At 44.3% G+C, this 14,781-nt stretch overlaps 1 protein-coding gene across 1 annotated transcript in view; it reads left to right on the top strand.

Annotated features, from left to right (window-relative positions):
- The window catches only part of CD82 (CD82 molecule), an 89,045-nt gene that overhangs the window by 65,399 nt on the left and 8,865 nt on the right, over nucleotides 1-14,781 (top strand). Inside the window, exon 6 of the mRNA XM_015426138.1 lies at nucleotides 8,592-8,699. Within this exon, the coding sequence (XP_015281624.1) occupies nucleotides 8,592-8,699 (108 nt within the window). The remainder of the gene's footprint in view (nucleotides 1-8,591; nucleotides 8,700-14,781) is intronic.

Raw genomic sequence — 14,781 nt, 5'->3', positions numbered from 1 at the left:
ACCTCCTGATGGCACCTGGTATTTTTGGCCACTGTGTGACAGAGTGTTGGACTAGATGGGCCATTGGCCTGATCCAACATTGGCTTCTCTTATGTTCTTATGTAAATAAAGAAATATGTGTGATCTCTGTTAAACAATGATGGAATATGGGTGGTGGAAGATATATGGGGCTACATAAGGAGGAATTTGATTTTGCTGTTTGTTCTCCTTCTGGTCCCTCTTCCTGCCAGAGTGTACCTTAGCTATCATTCTACTAACTTTCCCTAGTCTAAGACTGCTGCTGTTTGATGAAGTTATGCAGGGCTTAATTTCTGATGAGCAAACAGCCGCAACATGTATTAGAGACCTGGGTGGGTGAACTCGGAAGGGTAAGTATCTCTTCTAGCTGTGAATCCATAGGTCAGTACAAGTCAGAGCTAGATGAGTTGCTGCTATGGTCTGGTCTGCCAGGATTACAGGTATACCATCCAACAGTCTGGTATTGCACTCAGGTGCACATAGAGATTCTGCAAGTGTACCATCCACCCTGCAGACCAGCAGTCTTCCTGCCTGAGGTAGTGAAGGTGGCGTTAAATGTGCTGGAGGAAAGTGACTGATCATCCATAGGGTTGCCAAGCTCCCAGTCTTCCTGCCTGAGGTAGTGAAGGTGGCATTAAATGTGCTGGAGGAAAGTGAATGATCACCCATAGGGTTGCCAACCTCCAAGTGGTAGCTGGAGATCTCCTAGGATTACAACTGATCTCCAGACAACAGAGCTCAGTTCACCTGAAGAAAATGGCAGCTTTGGAAGGTGGACTCTGTGGCATTATACCCCATTGAAGTCCCTTTCCTCCCCAAACACTGCCCTCTTCAGGCTCCACCCCCAAAATCTCCAGGTACTCAGAGCTGGCAGCTCTCTTCATCTAAGGCCCTCTTGCTGAGGACAGTTTAGAAATTCATAGGAAACCAAAAGACATGGCAGAGCCTCCAGTTCAAAATGACCCATCCAAAAGGGATTCGAAAGAAAGAAATTTTGGGTATTGTAGGGGAAGGCTTGATTACAAAACAGACAACTCAGTGTGTGGCAGTGGTGAAAAGGCAAACTCCATATGGGATATTATTAAGAAGGAGATTTCAATTTTATTTTCAACATTTTAATGCCTTTGTTTAGATCTATGGTATAGCCTCACTTGGAATACTGCATAAGTTTCTGGTTGCTCTATCTCCAGAAGCATGTTGCAGGACTGGAAAAAATACAGAACAGGATTGATGATTAAACCAGTGAGGAAAGGCTAATGAGTCTGGGACTCTTCAGTTTAGAAAACAGATAGCTAAGGGAGGAGAGATGTTTATAAAATTAGTCATGGGGCAGAGAAAGTAGATATAAATCTTTCTCTCTCTACCATAAAACTAGAATTCAGGGCAAACAGTAAAGGTGATGCTATTTACAGTCGGTTTATCTCACTGTTATTCCAAAATAAATTATGATGTAAGAAATTAATAATACTTTTTTAGATTAAGTTGATTACAAAAAGGAGTCCATGAGTAATTAAACGGTAGAATTTTATGTCAAAGAGCTTAACAATTGGGTCACAAATCCCCTTTTGAAGCCAGCAGAGCTAGTGGCTGTCACAACATCCAATCTGCAAGTTTTAGTAGGGGAGAGAGAGGAAAAAGTTGTCTATCCAGTTTTTTTTAATACATGTGCAATTTTATAAACCTCTAGAAAAAAGGCAACTAAGAGAAACTTATAAATGACCAGTTTACCTTGTGCACATTCAGCACTTTCAAGGTTGGTACTTTCAAGGTTCCCTACATAAAGGCTGAAGTAGCAAATACCTCATTAAGGGACAGGACTGTCCTAGCATTACTGAAGGAGGCCCTTGTATGCTTCTAGGTGGGGGATTTCCCATGATGTGCCCAGTCGTAACTGTAGGTTGGTCTGCAGTGTTCTATTTTTGAGTGAAAGCAATTGGGCATGTGGTAGCTTTTTGGATGATTTAAGTAGGTCTCTTTCATTGTGGCTTTAGTTTTGAAATGGCCATGTTACCATAGCTGACAACCTGTGCAGGAGGGACAGCCTGTGCAGGAGTCCCTGTTCATTTCCTTGAATGTTTTTAAATACCATCTACCATGGTATCCTTTTGGACCGCAGAATACGATGGGATCTGGAGGTACCATGCTTCAGTGGCTCTCATCTTTTCTAGAGGGCAGAGTTCACATGATTGCTGTTCATCTCCATCTGGGTCCTATTGATTTATTTAAAAATATTTATGAATTCGCCTTTCTACTGACCAAGCCAGGACCCAGGGAGGGTAGTAATAAAATCAAATGCATACAAACCATATAAAATCACATAATTAAAAGCCTAAACAGAGGCCCAGTCTTAGACTGTTACAACTGCTCTGTGGAATAGTTCTGCTTCACAGCCTCATTGGAAAGCCAGGAGGGTAGAAGCCCCCCCCCCCGGCTTCTCAGGGGTGTTCCATAAAGCATGGGATAGCCACTGAAAAAGCTCCAGCCCAGATTGTCAGAGTACATTGTAGACAGGGGAGGGGAGAGCCAATAGACTCCACTGGGAAGAGTGAAGCTGTCACGTGAGAACATTCAAGGAGAGAGGCTTTCTTTCCATGGTATTTAACTTCATTATCATCATCAACAACAAAAAGCTGCTGGGATAGGTCATTTGGAAATATTCTGTGCATTGTCATCAGTTTTTCGATGACACCCAGCATTCACTCTTTTTCAGTGTATCTAATGTATCTAATCAATGTATCTAATTCTCAGTGTGGCTGAATCTGTGGATACATAAATCCAGAGATGGGAACTGTGAACAGACACAACCAGTCTTTCTACAAACCTGAAAAATGCCCCAGGTTTGCAGAAAAATCTGAAATAACTCCCTCCCCAAATAATAGAAGCAGAGCCTGTAGCTTTAAGAAACAGATGCCCTCAGTGGCTGTTGCTAGGCAACCACACAATATTGCCAGCTGGTTCCAGTCTTAATTTCTGTCAGGAAAAAGCAGGGGTAAGGTGTTAGGTTCTTTTCTGGACTGTTTTGGCCTTTTAAGGGGACCAGGCCTACCAGCAACCACCAAGCGACTTGCTACCACCCAACTTCCATGACTCAACCAGGCTCAGCTTGCTGTTCAACAGTGGCCATCCCACATAAGCCAGTGTGGTATAGCGGTTAGAGTTTCAAACTAGGATCTGGTAGACCCAGATCAAATCACCACTTTTCCATGTAAACTCACGGATGACCTTGGGCTAGTTATACATTCTCAGCCTAACCTACCTTGCAGCATTGTTGTGAGGATAAAATGGAGGATTGGAGAATGATACAAGTTGCTTTGGGGCTCTATTATGGAGAAAGGTGGGGTATAAATGAAGCCAATAATTAATATAGCTGATGATGCGAGGCAAATAAAAGGTAGGTTGGTGAATGGCTTAGAAGGAGAGAATGATAAAAGAGAGAGGAAATGGGGCTTGCCAGGATGAAGGAAAGAGGAAAATAGTGAAGGGAGGGGGGATACAGGGGAAATGAGGTGCCTCCCTGCAAGCCCTTGTGAGCTCCCCAACATACAACTGGGCCTGACTTGGCAGAAGACACCATGCAACTGGACCATAGTTTTCCTAGGCAGATGCCACTGGGGGAGGGAAGGCTGAAGTTGGGGAGCCGATAACAGTAGATTGGCTGGTGGGGGGGAAGGAAAGAATAAAGCAGGAAAAGGGGAGAGGCTATGGGACTTTTAGGGAAGAAAAAGAGGAAACAGTGGGGTAGGGGAAATGAGATGTCCCCTGCCAGTCCTCACAGGTCCCCTGCTTGTTGGTATATCTATTTTGGAACCAGGCTATAGGGAATGTGATTGATAGAGCTCCAGGATGGAATTAGGGAGAGATAACAGGGGATCTCTCTACAAACCTGAAGGAAGTCCCAAGGTTACAGGAAAATCTGAAATCTTAAAAAAAAAATCAGGGGAATTAAAATTCTCTGAAATAACAGAAGCAATGCCTGTAGCTTTAAAAAAAAAAAGAATGCTAACTGAATTGAATGCTGTTTGCCCCATATCGGGGCTGCATGTGTACTGTCTTGTGTCAGGAAACTTGCACGAGGAAGGCTAGAGCTGATCCTGCCCCCCACACTGCAGTTCTTGATCAGAACTGGGACCCTGTGGGGCTGTAGAAGCGAGTTCCCACAGGGAACTTGCAGCTGCTGTCTGACTCAAAGTCCCTGTGATGGCCATGAGTTAAATGGAGCAACTAGTTTGTCCACTAAAGCTGTGGCTCTTCTTAATCTGCATCTGGATTCTGTGGTGGGCTAGAAGGGGCAAACAATCATGACAAGACTGAGGTGCTCTAGGCTGTGGTTCAGTGATTTGGTAAACTACCTCCAAATGTCTGATCCTGCCCCCCACACTGCAGTTCTTGATCAGAACTGGGACCCTGTGGGGCTATAGAAGCGAGTTCCCACAGGGAACTTGCAGCTGCTGTCTGACTCCAAGTCCCTGTGATGGCCATGAGTTAAATGGAGCAGCTAGTTTGTCCACTAAAGCTGTGGCTCTTCTTAATCTGAGTCTGGATTCTGTGGTGGGCTAGATGGGGCAAACAATCATGACAAGACTGAGGTGCTCTAGGCTGTGGTTCAGTGATTTGATAAACTACCTCCAAATGTCTCTCACCTTGAAAACCATATGGGATTTCCATAAGTCCACTGCAACTTGATAGAAGTTACCACCTCCATTCAACTTACGTTTGGTAGGATGTACTCCTCCCAAAATAACAAGCGCATACTTTCAGTGCCCTTTTTTCAGCAGCCATTTGAACTACATTGATAGTATGGTGTGCCTCTTTCTTATTATGGCCTTGCATCTCTGTTTTATACAGTGGCTTTTGGGTTTGATATCTGTCTCTGTCTGTTCTGCTTCCTGGTTTTTATATTGTCTCTTTTAAATAAGCCACCTGAACATTCCTGAAAGACATCTTTTAAAATAACTGTCATCAAGCTGTGCCTAGCTATATTCTTTCTTGTACTTGCTGTGCCCTGCCTCCCTTTAGAGATTAGGTAGGGGTATGTATGTGGTTTTGTTACCTCAGGTCTAATTTCTTTGCTCCACTTCCTGCAAATCCACACTATTAGTGCTGCACTCCTTTAAAGCAACCCATTATAAGACTTCCATCTGAGGAAAGCACAAAAACAAGATACTGTACATATTTGTTGCTATGACCTTTTGTCCCACTTTCACTGAAAGCAGAACTAAAGCAATGTTCTAAGTTGTGGAGATCTAAACCTCATTTTATGACACTGGAATTATTTCAGCTGATGCTGAAGAAATAAAAGTTTGGTTTTGACAACAAGCGTTGATTCTTGCAAGCACTTCTATAAATGATTGAGATGGTTCAAAGATCTGTTTGTGCAGGGTGAAGTGTGTGCAACATCTCCTTCCCCTGCCTCAAACTGGAAAGCAAAAGGTCTTACTAAACAGTAATTTTATTTTCCATTATATGCCCTTGGTAGGGGCGTTAGAGTTGTTCACTTTAATGGCACCATTAAACCAAGTTCACCTGCTCATAAGTCCCATGGTATTTGGGCAAATATGTGGGGTCTTTGGGGGGAAAACTATGGTTGATGTAGTGTGTAAGGGATAGGGATGGGCACGAACCTAAAAAAGGGGGTTCAATTCAAGGTTCCGGGCAGCACATGAACTGAATCCCAAGCTGAACTGAACAGGCCCCACACGAACTGAACCAGTCTGGTAAGTTCAGTTCCCCCTTTCTTCCAGCCATGGAAAGCCACAGCCAGGAGAAAGGGAGTGGGGATCACCTTGAGAGGGACTTCCCTTTCACCTTTCTCCCAGACATGGCTCACTGCAGCTGGGAGAAAGGGGTGGGGATTGGCTGGAAAGGGGCTTAATTTAACCCTTTGGTTTGGCTCCCCCCTTGAAGTGGCAGGGAGCAAAACCAAAGGGTTAAATGGCTGGCCCCAAACAGCCAAATGGACCCAAAAGTCTGGTAAATGTTCAGGGAATGCATCTTCCCTGAATAGCGGTTACTGAGCTTCAAACCAGACATAGTTTGGCCTGAATTAGGGTTGCCAGGCCCCTGGTCTGGGTGGGGGTTCCCCCATTTTTACAGAGCCCTTTCTGCTGCCATCCAGCTGGCCAGTGGGGGAAAACCCACCTGCAAATGCCCCCAAACACGACATGATGATGTCACCCAGAGGTGGCGTCATCACGCCGCTGGAGGGGGTGATGCTCTAGTTTTTGGGCAAAACTCTATGGTAAAATTGGGCTCAAACCATAGAGTTTTGCCCCAAAACTAGAGCATCACCCCCCACCCAATGTCAACAATGTAATCTCAGGGCAGACCCTGGAGCCCTGGCAACTCTAGCCTAAATTTTGGCTCATGAACTGGTTTGTGCCCATCCTTAGTAAAGGACATGGTCACTGGGAAGTTGGTGTTTCAAATTATTGGGGATGATTGTATCAATGGTGATGAGACTGCATTCACTTGAAAGCCATGCATCCTATTTTAGGCCTTCCTGATTTAGTACTTCATGTGTGGGAAGAGACTGTGATTCTACACTGTACATGTCCTCAGAAGCCCAAATCCAGAAGTATAGTAATTGGATTCATCTTGGGCATAAAAATTAGATTTGGGGCCTAAGTCATGATGACGCTAGCCTAGATGAATCCTTGCTCCTTGGTTAGGCAAGCACACAGAACGTTGCACAATTTGGAATGGAAGCTTCAGTCACCATTAGAAGTCTTTGAAAGCAGCAGGTTGAAGTCTAGTACACGAAAGCAGCTTTCTCTTGCCCCACTATGCAGAACACAGAGGAGAGAGAAAAGCCCGCAGGCTTACTGCCACTTAGGACAAAAGTAGCCAAAACCAATTGCATTAGCTGCAGGAACCAGGTCAAATTGCTTTGCTTCTCATCAGTCCCCTCCTGCTTATAAGGGTGGGGGCAAGAATGAGCAGTTAAGTAATGGGATGAGGGTTAGACATCAACTGGGGTGGGGAAGAGGGGAAGGATGGGCAAGGTTGCATGATTATTTTTCCCCATGGAAGTCCAGTAGAAGTGCATAAGCAGATAATGTAGCCTACTTCCAAGCAGCTTTGCTGAAAGGCAGTCTGCGTGTAGCTTCTACGCCACAGCATTTTTGGGTTTATGTGTCTGAGCTTCTCTGCCAAGCTTTATTGGAGCTGAACAGGGTCGCCATATGCTAGAATCTGGCAGCATGACAGACTGCTCACAATTACTTATTTGCTGTGGAACTTGACCCAGTTGAAAGCCCATTGCCAGTGCCTTCAAGTGCCAGCTGAATCCCCTGCCTGACTCTCTAGTTGTTGCTGGGTTCTTGCACTTGGCTGCTTGGGGCTTTTTTGAGTGACTGGAGGCAAAGCAGGATGAGGAAGACACAGACTGGCTGTATGACTGAAATAGGTTATTAGGCCACCCCCACTGAATGAGACATTTTCATGTGGTCCACTGAGGAAGATCTGCTTACTGGCAGAAGCACAGCGGTACAACCTGCAGCACTCCCCCCATATATACACACACTCTCTCAGTTGCATTGGCTAAGAAAGTCCTCATCTTCCACAGCCTCATCTGTGCAGTATTCTTGGAGGGAAAATACAGTTTTAGGGTTGGCTTAATGTTTCTCTCTGTATCTGACCCCAATTGGAACGTACCCTGATAGCCTTGTGACTCCCATGACAGAGGAGTGTCACCTCCAAGCAGTAGGTCTTGCCTAATGTGGGAGATGGGCCTTTGTTTGACATTGCTAGCTGTGGTAAGCACAATTTGGGCTGCCCTTTGTCCAAAGAGAAATTCCTTAATACTCCATGGCAAGCCTAGTCTTAGTCTTAAACTTAAAGTATATTAAATAATGGCCTGTTCTCACTGTGAGCATGCATCCCATGTACACATGGATACACAAGGATGCTTGTGTAAGTAGTATAGAAGGGAGGGGGGAGTTGCGTAAGAACACACGCTTTCCTGCTTCAAGACAGGTGATGAGGAAGTCCTGCACTTCTCAATGAAGCCTATAGGGAAGAACATAGCAACAGGATAACTTAAAGGTTAAGGTGGCACCTAAAGCTCTCTTGCCAGCAAGCCTGGAGACCTTGATGGTGCACAGAATGAGTATCCAAGCAGCGGATGGGCCTTCTAGGATTCCTTCCCAAGGAGGGAACCATACAATCCCCTTAATGTAGTCCTGCATCCAAATAGTTCAGAGCAATGTGGGAAGAAACTGCAAAGAAGTCGGTCCCCTGTAAATTGTGAGGTAAGCATCAGTTTAATGTTGTATCAGGGCCTGACACTCTTAAATTACATATTTCATTGCTGCAGCTTTTTGTACAAATTTGAATAAATGCTCATGTATTTATCCTTTTAATACGCATTCTGCTCTGTGTAGATTGTATATACAGTTTTTATGCTCATACTGTGTCTTTGTGTTTGGAAAGTTAAAGTATGATTTATGGACGAAGTTAATCAGATAGTATAGTAACTTGCACATGTTGCCAAAATTCAAGTGGACCAAATGCAGTTTTGTAATGTAATGGGCAAGCCTCACTAAGATATTAACCTTCCCATGTTTCTTTGCCAGCTCAAAGCAGAAGTATCTGGAATCGTCCATAAACTCATCCAGGATTATAATCCTGATGATGAAAAAAACAGGACCATTGAGAATGCATGGGACTATGTCCAGTCACAGGTGAGTTACCATGCAAGAAAAGGGGGATTCATGCTGTAAGTGAGCCCTGTTGGGGGAGACTGTGTCACACTTCCAGAGATTTTGACAAATTCAGGTGTAGAGTTCCCCACTTGTAAGCACTAGTTCTTATAAATGATGCCTCCTCGAAAACCCCTGCAGACTGTGAGTTCAGTAGTGTGCCCACATGGGTGTGTCTGACTAGTATGCTTGTCCCAGAGTCGTCAGGTAGCAAGAGATCATGTGAAATGGCCTTGAATTTATGTGTGTGTGTTGCTGAAGGCTGTAAATTTCTTGGCATGTAATTTCATGACTCCTTGGAATATTGCTAGAACTACAGTTAGTGATCACAGTTCATTTTTTAACTGCTGTTTTAAAGCCAAGTTTTAAAAATGTTAGGAGCTGCGGTGGCTCAAGTGGTTAAGACGCTGAACTGCAGGCTGTGGAAGCTCAGTAGTTCAGCAGTTCGAGACCCGGGTGCCGCATGATGGAGTGAGCTCCCATCTCTAGTTCCAGCTCCTGCCAACCTAGCAGTTCGAAAGCAAGAAATTGCAAGTAGATAAATAGGTACCACTTCGGTGGGAAGGTAACAGCGTTCCGTGCGCCTTGGTGTTTAGTCATGCCGGCCACATGACCACGGAAACGTCTTCGGACAGCGCTGGCTCTTTGGCTTTGAAACGGAGATGAGCACCGCAACCCTAGAGTTGGATTCGACTGGCTTTCAAGCAAGGGAACCTTTACCTTTACCTTTAAAAATGTAAAATGCTGATTCTGGCCAATAAATATCCTCCTGCTTGGTCAGTTCTCACATTTTTAGGCATCTCACAACACTTAACCTGTTTGATTTCATGAACCATTTAAGGTAACTTCTAAAATCCTGACCTTTGTTAAGTTTACACACACACCCCCGACAACCTTTTAGCTCAGAGCAGGCCTGCACAACTTGTGAACTATCAGGCTGAACTAGACGTGTATTGGGCCAGGTATTGAATATTCCTTTTCTGGCCAGCAGCAGAAATGGGCTGTTTTTGAAGGTCTTGATAGGTTATATATCGTGCTGGCCTGGCTTAGGTCTTCCTAGAAGGCAGGTCAGGAAGCTAACAGTTACTGCATACGATTGCACTGTAAAATTCTGAGTACTTGGAGCACAGCATTTGGTTACAACAAAGGTCTCAGAGGGGGCATCTTCTAACTCTAGAGCCACAATTATGAAGCAAACAAAAGTATTTGTGGCCACATTATGCCATAGATCAAGAGGATTAAGGGTCAAGCAAGACGGGGAAGATGACAATATTGTGGGGATGATTATACTGTTTTAAATAGTGTTGCCAAGTCCTCACCTGTTGTATAGCGGGGGAGTCCCGTCCTCGTCCGGTAGTCCATGCACGCGCACCGCAATTACATCACCCGGAAGTGACACAATCACGCCGGGCACGTTGAGGGCAGAGCCACAATCATCCGAGTTTTCCCTTGGATGATTGTGGCCCCGCCCCCAATGTGTCCGATGTAATTACGTCACTTCAGGGTGACGTGCTGACGCCGGGCATGGCGCGTGCTTTGGGGGTGGGGTTTCCCCCGGGGCCCGATCCGCCGGCGGCAAGTAACAGGCCTCTAGGGTGGGGGTTTTCCCACCCACCCCCGGGGGGACTTGGCAAGCCTAGTTTTAAACAAGAAAAAATTGGGTTAAACAAGTGACATACGTTATTTTTAAGACACGTAATGCTTTAATGCTAAGATATGCCTGTCATAGGACTTTGAAATGTAACCCTCTGATTTGGACCCAGAGCAGGGTTTCTTTGGGCTCCCAGGCACTGCATTTTGGGGGCGTAGCTGGAAGTGTGAGTGAGAAAGTCACTTAATGGGTGGAAGTCTTTTGAGCTCACAGAAATACTGTTCTGGATCCACGCTCATGTTTGGGAATAATGAGTTTGTAAACTACATATGGTGCTGTGGAAGATGCCTAAGATAATTAAATACATCTCATTTCCCCCTCCCCCACTATTTCCTCTTTTCTTTTCTGAAAACCCCTATAGCCTGTCCCCTTTTCATACTTCCTGTCAAAATTGATCTGGGCTTTGCTACCAGAGGCCTACTAGGCCCAGGGAGCCTGGCTAGCAGTGGGAGGAGGCTGGGCCTACAAATCCCAGAAGGCCTTGGGAAGTTTTGGTGCCAATTTTGACCAATAGGGAAGAAGAGAACTGGTACAACAGGGAAAGCTGTTCTTTTTTCCCAGAGGGCTGAGCCAGAAGGAAGGCTGCTGTAGGGAGAAACCCTCATCCTGAGGGAAGGGTGAGTAGTTTAAGGCCACTTGAGATAGTGAGCTAGGGACAGTATATATTTAGATGTGTTAGGGCATTTGATTTCTTTTCACCCATTTACTGTTATTATTCTGCACCTTGTTTGTTTGATCTCCTATAAAATAAACTATTTTCATTGTTTACTCTGCCTGGTCCTCACACCTATTATTCAGCCAAAAGGGAGGTCTGGTCTTGGGAGGGTGCTCTGGGCCTTCTCAAGGGAGCCTGGAACCAGAGTGGTGGCAGCATCAGGTGACACCCCACCTGAGCCGTGACACTTCTCTCCTTCTACAGTTGCCAACCTTCAGATGGAGCACAGAGATCTTCTGGAATTACAACAGATCTCCCAACTACAGAGATCAGTTCCCATTTAGGATTGCCAGCTCCAGGTTAGGAAATTCCTGGAAAGCTGGAGGTGGAGCCTTAGGAGGGCAAGGTTTGGGGATGGAAGCAGCCTCAGCAGGGTTTAATACCATAGAGTCTACCCTCCAAAGATGCCATTTTCTCCAGGGGAACCGATCTCTGTCATCTGGAGAGCATTTGTAATTCTGAGTGATCTCCAGCTCCACCTGGAGGCTGGCAACCATAATTCCCCTGGAGAAAATGGCTGTTTTGAAAGGTGGAATCTGTGGCATTATACCCCAGTGAGGTCCCTCTGCTCCTTAAATCCCACCCTCTCCACACTCCCAGTCTCTAGGAATTTCCTAACCTAGGGTTGGCAACCCTATCTCCTGCCCACCTCTACCCTTTCCCTGCCTCGTTTTCTCCTTTTCAGTGATTCACCAACCTACCTTTCATCTGCCTGCCATCTTCAGCTATATTTATTATTTACTTACTTAATTTATAACCCTGTTTCTCCACAGTAGGGACCAAAGGAGCTTACATTATTTTCCTCTCCTCCTTTTTATCCACACAATAATCCTGGGAGGTAGGTTAGGCTGAACATATGTAACTTGTCCAAAATCACCCACAGCAAGGTAGGAATTTTAAGCTGGGTTTCCTAAACCCTGCTCTGAAGCTCAAACCGCTACACTACACTGGCTTTCATTGGGTGGCTGCTGTTAAACAGCAGAAAGCAGCCAGGCCCAGTTGAGTCATGCAGATCAGATGGTATCAAATCACCCAGAAGTTGCTTCTAGACCTAGGGTTGCCAGCTTTCAGGTGAGACCTGCGATCTCCCAGAATTACAGCTGAATTCCAGACAACTGAGTTCCTTCCCCATGGAGAAAATGTCTGCTTTGGAGGGTGGATTCTATGGCATTATACCAGGCTGAGGCCTCTCCCTCCCCAAACCATGGCCTCCTCAGACTGTACCACAAAATCTCCTGGAATTTCCCAACCTGGAGCTGGCAACTCTAGGCCTGGCTTCAATAATTCTTCCTTCAACATAGGCCTGGAAAGGGGCCTTCCTTTTACTCACTGAAACCCAGCCTTGGAATACTGTAGTTGCCTAGCAACAGCCAATGAGGGAACCCTTGCTTAAAACTACAGGATCTCCTGTTATCATTTTCACTTAAAAAAAAAAAAGATTTCACATTTTTCTGCAAACCTGGGACCCGTTTCAGATTTGTAGAAAGATCTGTCTTGCCCATTCACAGCTCCAGTCACCAAATTTAAGTATCCAAAGTTATGTCCAACTTTGCTGTTAGAATATAAGATTGGTAAACAAGCTACATAGGAAAGGGGAAAGCAGATCAAACCAATGATATATTGACTAGTTAGGTAAAGACATACTGTTTGACCAGCTTTTGGGTCAACAGAAAACTTTATCTGGACCTAGGCCAAAGCTCTGATGAAGAGTTAAAGTTGGTTCTCCTGAAAGATTAGTAGAACCCAGTCAGCGGTGTAGCAAATCAGAATTCTATAGAACTGAGTGATAAGAATTTCATATAGTAATTCATCTCTGTAAAAATACAGAAAAAATAGGATAAATAGAACAAGGAAACCCATAAGTATGTTTAGAAATTTTATACATGCACATTTTTTTCATCCCCCTAGGGGGAGGTTTTTATTGGGGTTGTTTTTCAAACTACAAAGCTACAACAGAAAATATAGGAAAGGGTACTACATCTAGGGAATAAAGAAAAAAGACCAACAACTAACTAAAAACCCAAGAGTAGGAGATCATACGTCAGCTTAACACCATGCTATTTTCAAAAAGCTACTAATAATACAATGAACTTAGTCGGTTATGCTAGATTAATTATCATTTAACCATCCCTTTAACTGTTTAAAGAAATTCCCAGAGCATCTCCAAGTTATTCCCAGAGCATCTCCAAGTCCTTCAGCCCTTATTTATTCTTATCTTTTCTAATCCTCAGTTTACAAAGGCTTTTGGGAGCAGCCGCCCCCTTTTCCGAAGGGGAGTCCTCGTCCGAAGACCCTGAGGCCAACTCGCCATCAGAGTTGCTTTCTTTTCCTCCTCTTTGCCCTCTTCTGGTTCCCCAAGCTGTGTCCGCAGAAATTTGCGTGCTTTAAAAACAGAGTCAATCTTTTCTTTTTTATTGTTAACCTTGAAAATGACGCCTTCTGAGGTTAACCACCTGTAACTGATGCCATTTGTTTGTAAGAAAAGGATTAATTCTTTATAGTTCTTTCTCTTCTGTCTTATATCAAATGGAATGTCTTTTAAAATCCTAATAATATTGCCCCCAATTTTCAAGGATGTTCCCGAATTTGCTTTTAAAATAGCAAAACTAAGGGCTCAAGAGAATATATGGAAACCAAGGGATAAACTTAAGCAGTATGGGGCCAAAACTGATGCAGTAATGCTGTGTGCAAAACCCACAAGGTGAAACTGAATCCACAGAAGACAGAAGTGATGATGCTAGCAGAAAAAGCAGATTTCCTTGACGTTTTAGTACCATTGAGTATGGATTGGTCACATTGACTTTTATTGGTTCAAGCAAAGAACTTAGGTGTCTTCCAGAACTCAGGCTCTTGCTAGGAGTGCCTTAACCGTTTAGTTATAATTAGCAATCTTTCACCCTCTTGGACTCTGCTATCCTAGCCACACTGATCCATGCTGCTGAAATCTTCAATCTCATGACATCTGTGCTGGTTACCTATCTGTTTTCAGGCTCAATTCAATGTGCTGCTATTTACCTTTAAAGCTGTTCACAACCTGACACTCTCACTTGAAGGACCACCACTCCCTGTGCAAACATACTCATCACCTTCAGTCTGCCCAACATCTTCATTTGGAATTGCCTTTTCTGTGGTGGCCCTCACCTTGTGGAAAAGCCTCTCAAAGGGAGGAGTGACGAATACATTCTCTGGTGATGTTTCACAGACTATGCCAGTGCATCCCATTTGAACAAGCTTTGGCTAATTTATTTTGATGTAATGACAATGATTCTTGTTTTTTAATCACAGAATTTATTTAATGAGCTTTTTGCTAAGCTGCATGTTTTGATTCTGGTGTTAATTGCTGTAGTTACTTTTTTGAGATTGCATTCGTATGGATTTTGTGCGTGCTGCTTTGAGTGATGGTAAAAAAAAAGTAAAATGCAGTTATGTTGTGGTAATATTGTGATGGCATTTAGTTCTACAAATGGCTATAGAACACAGATCATTATTGTCTAGAGTAACTTAAAGAAAACTTTGAAGCAGAGGCAGTGATGACACACCTTCCACAACTTCACTGCTGTTCTTCATGAAAGGTTCGCTAATGCAGAACTAATTTCTTCTCTCTGTTAAGGTGTATGAAACATGTGGTAGAAAGATTCTTTAGGAGCAGGATTGATAGCTGGGGGGGGGGGGGCAATGCGTAGTTCTGTAAAGAGGGG

Source organism: Gekko japonicus, unplaced genomic scaffold (assembly GCF_001447785.1).
Source record: "Gekko japonicus isolate JY-2015 unplaced genomic scaffold, Gekko_japonicus_V1.1 scaffold171, whole genome shotgun sequence".
Taxonomy (NCBI): Eukaryota; Metazoa; Chordata; class Lepidosauria; order Squamata; family Gekkonidae; genus Gekko; species Gekko japonicus.
The sequence above is the reverse complement of the archived record's forward strand: the minus strand, read 5'-3'. Positions and strand labels throughout refer to the sequence as shown.